The following is a 9,537-nucleotide window of genomic DNA, read 5'->3' on the forward strand; positions in this document are numbered from 1 at the left end:
CGAAACACAATACACGCATGCATCCTCATCCCATATAAACACACGTGTATAATTCTACCTATAAGCATCTTTGAGAGACGGATAATAGTTTGAAGATAGTAGTACCCATGAGAGGGCCGTACTAAAAAGCATATAAATGTTTGAGTAGACTTATATTTTTACCCTCCCGGATGAAGTGATGGTGTGACATATAAGAACTTTATTACCAATATCCTAGAGGATCAACCAGCAATATTCTTTGTTACGTTAGAAGATTCGCATGCACAAATCACTTGCTAATAACAAACTCAAGCCGTCGACTTCAAAGTCAACCGCGCCACCCCCAAGTCCGCTATAAGAGCCGGCGGCGTCACCTCCGAGAGAGCCCCTCGCCCGGCCGGGAGCGAGAAGCAAGCGGCTTGGCACCTCAGCCTGCCTCTTCGCCTGTCTCCCCCCTCTCCTCCAAGAAGCCAAGATCTGCCTATATTCTCATCAACATCACTGAGATGGACAATGCCCTCATCGATCGATCTGCCAGTGGATTCGATTTCATGCGGTGGACGGACGCCGTCGACGATGGCTGCCGCGGCGGCATCGCCATGAGCGCGCTCCCGCCCCGCACAAGCAGCAGCATCTACACCTCCTTCCCATACGTTTCGCAGCTTCCCCCTTTTCAGCACACGCCGTACCTGCACTCTTCGCTCTCCCTCCCTCCGCTGCCTCCTCGCCGCCCGGCTCTCGGCCCGCTCCCGCCGTTGATGGCGACGACCATGGCCAAGCACGCCGCGCCGCCGCATCGGGCGGCGGCTGCCGCTATGGGAAAGCCCGCGGTGCCGAGGAGGACGGGGCTAGGCGGAGAGTACAAGAGGAAGAAGCCGCGGGCGCCGAGGCCGGGGGAGGAGCCGCCGAGGGCGCAGCGGAGGAAGCCGCTGGAGCGCGCCACGCCGCTGCCGCCGGCGCCGGCGGTAGACGAGGCGCTGGACGATCTGGAGCGCGAGGTGACCAGGGGGTTCGTCGAGGACCTGATGCACGCCCTCGCGCCGCCGCCAAGCAGCCTGCCCCTGCCCACCTTCTCGCTCGTCCGGGCTGCCGCCGTCAAGTCTGCCGCAGCATCCTGCGCCGTGTAGACACTGGACAACGCGCCCGCCGCAATAACCGGCGGGGGGGGGGGGGGGGGGGGGGGGGGGGGGGCGTCCTCCGGCGCCACAAGTACGTCCGCGTCTTTCTTTCACCAAGACTTTTTCTTTGGATGAAAGAAAAGTTCAACCATGGTTATTTTAAAAATGGGTTATTTCCTTCCTTATTTTGTTTTTACAATCCTTCTGCTTTTGGGTGCTCTGATGTGAAAGTGAACCTAATTTTAAGGGTTTGCATAGCATTCAGAGTTAACCTTCTTGATGGGGTCTATTTTTATTGGCTTGTATCAAGAAAACCTTTACTCTTTCGCATATGTATGGTTCACCATTTGTACTCAATAAAATACTTTGTGGTTCCAGTATTCAGCCACTAACAAACTTGACTGTGTGAACTTTGATAAGATTTGTTATGGCGCCATCTATTTATTTGTAGAGAAATACTTAGGGTCTGTTTGGTTGAGCTGTGACTGTCAAAAAAGTTGTTGTGAGCTGTGGAAAAGCTGACTGTGAACTGTGAGCTGCGAGAAAGTTGAAAGCCATTTGGTTTGATCGGCATGTGAAACTGTAATTTTGGTACAAAATGTTTCTAATGCCCCTGAAGATCTATGTGATTGTTTATATGCAAATTGATCGTAAAAGTATGTGATGTTCACTGATTCACAAAATGACCATGTTTGGAAGGAAAATTTAATTATTTTTATGTTTTGCATCCACCATTAACCTGTGGTCCACAAAAATACAAAGATCGTAGAACAAAATATGTATGGTTCATCCTTCACCATAATAATTTAATTATTTTTAAGTTTTGCATCCACCATTAATATATGGTCCACGTAAGTACAAAGATAATAGCACAAAAGATATATGGTTCATATGAGATCCTCCTTCATTATAATTTATCTCCCTCTTGCATTAACTAAAGCATCAGCTATCCTATTGTGAATGGTATTCATGGTATCCTCATTGTCACCATTTGGATTCTTGTTTCGAGAAAATTTACCATTTGTCAATAACACAAAAAGATAAGAAAAGAAAATGAAGAAAAAGAAAAAACTTAAGAAAATTAAAAACGGAGAAACTCACCCGTGTTTGGGCTGGAAGGAACTCACCGACAGTTAGACTTGAATTTAGAGTTAGGCTTACGGCTTTCTAGGATTTCAATGGTTGGTTGCTTTGGTTTCCACAACGGGGAGGAGGGGCGGAAAGGAAATGCTTGAAGGGACAGCAAAGGATGACGGTTGGACAGAGATGGTGGTGATTATATAGAAGTCCAGCGAGACTAGGTTGGGTGGTGATGGTGGATAGTTGCGGTGGAGACGAGGTGCTCAGGCTGGAGAGGGAGAACCGATCGGGATAGCGGTGGCGGCCGATCGAGGTGAAGGCAGCAGCATAACGTGTGGTGTGTGATGAAGAAAAAAGATTCATCAGATGAGGTAAGCTCGTTGGGGTTATACTTGTGCATATGCACGTGGTTGTACAATCCTTAATTGTTTTTATATGGTTTGCTAATCATATACTCCATCCGTTCTAAATTGTTGGATGTTTTTGAAAAATCCAGATACATAGCCAAACCTATGTATCTAGATTTGCCAAAATAACTTACAATTTAAAACAGAAAAAGTAGTTTGTTCATACTTTTTGCAGCGTGCAAGTATATCTTCAAGAATTTGATTGAGGCCTTGTTTAGATGCAAAATTTTAAATTCCAAAATTATCTTACGGCACATGCATGGTGTATTAAAAAATCTAGACAAAATAAAAAATTAATTGCATAGTTTATTTGTAAATTACGAGATGAATCTAATGAGTCAAATTAGGCCATGATTAGACAATAAATTGCTATAGTAAAGCTACAGTAAACATATACTAATGGCGGATTAATTAGTCTTAATAAATTCGTCTCGTAGTTTACATACAAATTCTATAATTATTTTTGTGATTAGTCTATATTTAATACTTCACATGTGTAAAGATTCCATTTCAAAAATTTTACGCGGGGCATCTAAACAAGACCTGAAACGCTCTATGCATATCTTCAAAAATTTTGTGGATGGTAAGGTAAGAAGAGTAGTGTCCATGGCAGTATGGCACCATGGAGAGCCATTCCAAAAATGGTCGGGAAATTGCAGTACTCGATCTAAAACCATTCTTAGGAATTTCATAAAGACACCAACAGCCGCCATCGCCGGGCCCTCCTCGCCACACAGTCAGTCCCCCTCCTCTATCTTCCTCGTGGCTTTCGCCGTAGGTGGAGAAGCGGGAACTCTCTTTGTAGATCTAGTATGTTAGTTTTCTTTCAAGTTTGGTTCTCCAGCGATATCAGCGTGGTGGCGGCGATGATGACGCTATGGAATAAGGTCTCTCCGGTCTGTCCCTACCTCAACGACAATCGATCCGGCGCCGACAAAGGGCCAATAAGAGTTGGTTCTGCCAGATTTGAAGGTTCTCTCCAAATCTTTGCAGTTGGTGTATCAATCAAGAGATGCAGTTGGCTGCCTTATGTTGTGGTGACTTCGACCTCTTCTTTTGATTTGTTCTGCAACAAGATCCAGAACCCTCTATTTTGGCGGTGAAGGATTGCAAGTCTGTGTTGCTTGGGGGTGTTCCCCCAGCTGATGTTTTTTCAGCGGTTGCTAGATCTTGTTGTAAGCAGCGAGTGGTTTTTGCGGTCTTTAAAGCCTTGTGTAGCGATAGCATTTGCAGGTGTCTCTTTCCCTTGCTGCTTTTCCAGTGTATTATTCAAGCTCTGGTGGATGACGAATAATCGATTAAAGGAGACGACAAGAGAACTCTTTGATGCAATTTTATTTTTTTTATGTTGCTTTGTGTCAAGTTATCCTTCTTTTGTAACGCCAATTATTTTTCTTGATATGAATCAGATATGAGATACGTGGTAAGTTACTGTCTCAAGTTTTCTTTACTGGAAAGAAATGTGCCAACTTTGTAAGTTAGTCAACATCCATGGATTCAATATATAAACCCTGGATGAACATAATAGTGAGAAAAAAAAACTACAATATCATCGTGGGCTTGTGGTTAATAAATTATGTTCATCAACAGAAGCACCGTACCTTGATGATGATGCTCCCGACACGGTCATTGAGATTTCTCTCTTACCCTTGTCTGGTTGATTAACTCCTTGTTCGGGCACCTCTCCTTGTCGTGATAAGATTCTCCACCTCCAAAACACGGACACATTCGCGCAGCTAAACTCTAACACGTAAACAGCACATTGACAGAAATGGTCAAAATTTGATCCAGTGGCACACAAGGGAATACAAGAATTTAAGATGTCAAAGGGGAACTAATCTCTATCTCTATCTCTACTATTTCTAAAACATGCAATAATTCCACGGTCCGTCAATTGGAATCCTAATCAAAATTCAGATAAATCAATCAGAATCCTAATCGAAACCCGAATAAATCAATGTAAATCTCAATCGACAACCGGATAATTAATACCTCATGCCGGCACTGGTTGTACATGAAGTTTCCATTAAAAAAATTAGTAGCCTCATGTGGGTATGAGTAAAATTTGTATTACCCGCAGCAACGCACGAGCACTATATATGCTAGTCTCTACTATTTCTAAAGCAAGCAATGATTGCACGGTCCGTCAATCTGAATCATAATCGGAACCCGGATAAATCAATCGGAATTCAAATCGGAATCCGAACAAATCAATCCGAATCGCAATTAGAACCAGACAATCAATACATCACACGATCACAGTACGGCCTAGACACGGGGTGAAAGAGCACGAAATTGGTGATCTCATGTAGGTGCATAAAATAAATATCCCCCGTAGCAACACACGGGCACTATACTAGTTAACTCTAAATCAAAGCATAAGTTACAGTACCCTCGACCTGATGACAAAAACGATAGCACCTGAGGAAACTACAAGATAACTATCTGACACTTTGGAAACACATAAGCATTCTCATCTGTGCAAAATAGTTCACAGACATCCAGATACATATATTGATACAAACACCATGGGCAGCTAAGAAATGGTGCCATTAGTAATTATCTGAAGTTTCATTCTACAAATAAGAGAACAAATTTAGCATTCAACATATAAGACATTATCTGAGCCTTCGAGCATCAGACTAATTAAGTCTAGTGCATTTGCTTTTTATGGCAATAACCTGCTGTGCAAGGTTATGGGTCTCATTAGGTTGCAACAACTAAACAAGGAGAGCCAATGTCCACATGGATAATGCCATAGGCAAATGCACAAGATGGAGCAGAAAAACCGAAGGCATTATCTTGGCAACCAACACAAGGTGGCTTCACAAACCACGACCCTTGGCTTCAGGCATAGACAAGAGTGGCACAGGTGGCATACTAGCTTCAAGGATCATCGGATCCCACCTGTCCACTTCGCGATCCTCAACAATCAGATTCAACTCCTGATGCTTGACAAACTCTATGTGACTCAATAGATCACCCTCCCTCATGGCTGGTGGAACCGAGGATAACACTGAAGCTGGCCCTATCAATCAAACATAAATAGCTTAGCTTATCAAATCCTGCATAATACATTTTGTGTGCTATTTATTAAAAAGCAGATAGATCTATTTTCGAATTTGCATAACAATTCTGAGGAATTAAGGAACCTACCACTAATTCATCTATTAAACAAGTTGAAACTGATTGAATTCAAATGTTAAAAGAACTGAGCCAAGGAATTTGCATATCGAGTTGGGATCTTTCATCCCTGAAACGCTCATAATTTTCTCAATGGTTATATTTTCACCTATAGAAGTATAAATTGATACTTCCCTTGGCTTAAAATAAGGCTCACTTCATTACTTTGCACAACAGGTCATTGTAAAAGCCCCCCAAAGAACAGGGATGCAAAGCAATTCATCCTACAATTACATAGGTACTGCAGCACTCTCATTTACAAGCAAGCATAAAAGAATGCTCAAACAGGGTAAATGTTGAGAGGTCCTGTACACTCCTTCATTAAAGAGTTCTTAGGGATCTAGGTTTAAGATAAGCTGTTGCTAAACAGGGAAATTTTAATGAGGTGGAGGCGGTTCACATCAGGTGCTTGCTGGTGCTAGAGTTCCTAAGTATCTAGGTTTAAGTTGTTTGCTTTGGTCAGGTCGGGTTGTGTATAATATTTAGCTGGTTATCGGGTTTTATGTTCACTTGCAACTTGCTCATGCCTCAGTTATTGTGAGGTGATGCAGTGTGGCTTTTATAATGGGACTGGTTGTACTATTTCTCTTTCATACAAAGATACGCGCAGATCTACTGCATATTCAGGACAAAAAAACAAGATTGCAATACAAAGAGTTCAATTAATAGCCAAAGAAATAACTGATACAGCTTCAGTTCAAATTGTTAGTCTAATTCTCATGGAAATGAAAAGTCACCTCATAACAAATCATGGAAAAGAACTTAATTTTCCCTACAGCTATATGCATTACATTTACCTGCTGTGCAGAAACTTGTGAATGGATAGCACATTCGGTAGCCCAGTTTTTGGGGAAGTTTCTTAAACTGTGCAGATTCAAGATGGATCATGAATACAACACCACCACCAGTCGCTATAAACACCACATTCAGTGGCGGATCCAGGATTCATGGACAGGGGGGCTGACATCCTTCTTCCTCCTCCAGCACCCCCTCTCATTCTTTCTTCTCTTCTTCTTCCCCTCATTCCTCCCCTATTTTTCCTTGATGTGCAAGCACGTAGGGGGGGCTGGCGCACCCCAGCCCCCACGCTAGATCCGCCCCTGACCACATTATAGTCTTCAGCAAATCCTACTATCTCTGAATGATACCTATGTGCCCGCTTCAATGGAAGGTGCAGTTTCATAGTATTTCTGAGTACCCATCCAGTATTACCATCACACTTGACCTTCCTCTTCCATATTCGGGCATTGAAACCTTCTAGAACGAGGAAGCCAAGCTCACCACCTTCTGCCAGCATAATCAAGAATTGGCACTCATCGCGGACAGAAATGTCGAGGTCAATCACTTCTGGTGGTACCTCTACTTTAGCTAGGCATTGCATATCCAAATCGAACTCAAGAATGGACATACTGCTTTCATTGAACAGCCAGAAAATGGAATTTCCAACCAGGGTGTTGCAACAAGCAAAATCATCCGGGTCGAATGGGCTCAGCCACATTATTGAGATTGCATCTCCCCATGTGCCAGTCTCCGATGAGTAAACCCATACAATAATTTCATCCCCGCAGCGGCCAAGGAAGACCACTAGGAAGGGGCAAGAGTGGCAAGCACCGTGGACATGGCCCTGGCCGCCGCCGGCGCAAATGACTGTCCCATCTATCATATACTTGTTGACACCGGACGCCGAGGGCAAGGGCACGCGGCACTGGTCGCCAGAAACTGAGTCCCACACAAGGAAACCAAATGGCTTGATGGTGACCACAAGGATGCGGCAGTGGCGGCAGCCGTAGACCCTGCTGCCCCTGGGAAGCCGCAGAGAGAAGCCGCCAGCGGCGGGGATGCGGTCCGGCGGATCCAGCACGGAGGTGAAGCCAATCTTGCCTCTGTTGTGGGAGAAGAAGCCGAGCAGGGGGGCCTTCCGGTGGTGGGCACGGAAGCGGCCGAGGAAACCGGGGTCGGTGACAAGGCCGCGCCAGCGCTTGCAGACGGCGCCGGCGCGCGGGAGCGACGACGGGCGCGCCGGGAGGCGGAGAAGTATTTTCCCGAGGATGTCCTCGTTGTCCAGCGCGGCCGGCACCGCCGCTAAGGTAGCGCCGGCCACCGCGTCACCCTCCGCAGATCCGGACTGCGCGGGAGATTGGGGGCGCCTAGGCCGCCACACCATCGCGCCGCCGCGCTGACTCTGCCTCCCGGCGGCCGAGGGACGTCCCGCCGCAGCTCCGCCCGAGAAAGGCTCCACCGAAGTAGGCCTCCCGGACCCACGGCCGCACTGCCGACCTCGCTCCCCGCGATCGATGTCTGGATCCAGGACGGGTGGTGGCCGGCCCCCACTGCCACTAGGCAAGTTCCATCGCTCAACCGCTCCGCTCCGCGCTGACCTCCCGAACTCACGGCTGCCTGGCCGACTCCTCCCCAGGGTTTAAGTTACCGACCGGTCCGGCCAAACCGGCGGGGTCCGGTACCGGTATACCGGACCGGTTTGGTCGGAAACCGGTCCAAACCGGTCGAAGTCAAATTTGAATTTAAAATTCTCTGTGCAAACGGTTCGGATCGGTTTACCGGTCGGTTTGACTGGTAACCGGCCAAATTCAAATTTTTTTTTCTTTTTTGGTTTAAATTCAAATGCCCGCAAAGTATACTAAATGAATGTTTGTATAACATATTTTAGCCTAAATAAACCCTCCAATTTTTTTTACTACTTTTACATTGTATTTGTATACTTTTGTATGCACGTTTTTTTGTTTAACTTCAAATCCCTGCAAATTATACTAAATGAACGAATTTTTGAGAAAATTTGACACCATTAGATTCATCGCACCTTGAAGTATTTTTAGGAATTTTTTGAGAATTTTTTTTTGAATTTAAATTTGAATTTTGAATTTGGGCCGGTTTAGTACCGGTCCAAACCGGAACTGGGCCGGACCGGGTTGACCGGTAACCGGACCGGTTCCCACCGGTTTGGTGAACCCTGCTGCTCCCTCCTCTTCCAGCAACTGGATCCATGTTCAAGGCTGGCGAGTAGGGCTGCGGATCTACGGCGTGGGGTTGAGGATCCCTTTCGCTAGCGTCTACAAAAGAGGTGATTCCTTGTTTTTTTCCCATTCGGACAAAAGGGAGAGGGTTTTGCGTTGGACAAAAAAGTCTGCATGTAAACGGATGGGATACATGTGATTAGCTAATTATGAGTAAATTGCACCCACCATACAACAACTTATCAGGTTGGTGCAAATTGGTCCAACAACTTGTAAAATACTCAATTTAGTGTAATAACTTGACAGGTGGGTGCAGATCGGTCCGACAACTTGTAAAATGCCCAACTCAATGCAATAACTTGGCAAATAGGTGCATTCACAATCCAAACATAAAACGGCAATGTAACTACGCAAAGTCTCAATAAAAAGTATATTCATATTAGGACAAATTATTAAGAATTATTTGAACATTGATTTTTGTGTTGTGCCTGCGTGGCAATGTATTTAGCCAGGATAAAAACCCTCACTGTTTAGAAATTAATGTTATATTTTTACATTAATTATTTTTGTATAGTGATTTAATTTTAATTAAAACTATTTAATTTGATATTCAATATTGAAAAATTCACACTCACTGTTTCCGTTATGTTTGATTATATGCACTATTAAACTAAAAAAGTCAATACGTTGATGCAAACTATTGATACCATTTAGGAGCTTGGTACATATATTTTTTAAAGCCTCATATATTCGTTAGAAAAGAAAAATGAGCTAAACAAATAGAAACAAACATGAGCA

At 44.6% G+C, this 9,537-nt stretch overlaps 2 protein-coding genes across 2 annotated transcripts; one reads left to right on the plus strand and one right to left on the minus strand.

Annotated features, from left to right (window-relative positions):
- The first annotated feature begins 301 nt into the window (after positions 1-301).
- LOC120693147 (atherin-like) lies at positions 302-1,139 on the plus strand. Its single transcript, XM_039976553.1, has one exon. The coding sequence runs from the start codon at positions 486-488 to the stop codon at positions 1,104-1,106; it is 621 nt and encodes a 206-aa protein (XP_039832487.1). The 5' UTR covers positions 302-485; the 3' UTR covers positions 1,107-1,139.
- A 4,270-nt stretch (positions 1,140-5,409) lies between these two features.
- Positions 5,410-7,931, minus strand: LOC120689032 (putative F-box protein At3g16210). The gene is made up of 2 exons (XM_039971379.1): positions 6,980-7,931; positions 5,410-5,612 (listed from the first exon to the last, which is right to left on the minus strand). The coding sequence occupies exons 1-2, from the start codon at positions 7,929-7,931 to the stop codon at positions 5,410-5,412; spliced, it is 1,155 nt and encodes a 384-aa protein (XP_039827313.1).
- Between the last annotated feature and the right edge of the window lie 1,606 nt (positions 7,932-9,537).

Source organism: Panicum virgatum, chromosome 9N (assembly GCF_016808335.1).
Source record: "Panicum virgatum strain AP13 chromosome 9N, P.virgatum_v5, whole genome shotgun sequence".
NCBI classification, from domain to species: domain Eukaryota; kingdom Viridiplantae; phylum Streptophyta; class Magnoliopsida; order Poales; family Poaceae; genus Panicum; species Panicum virgatum.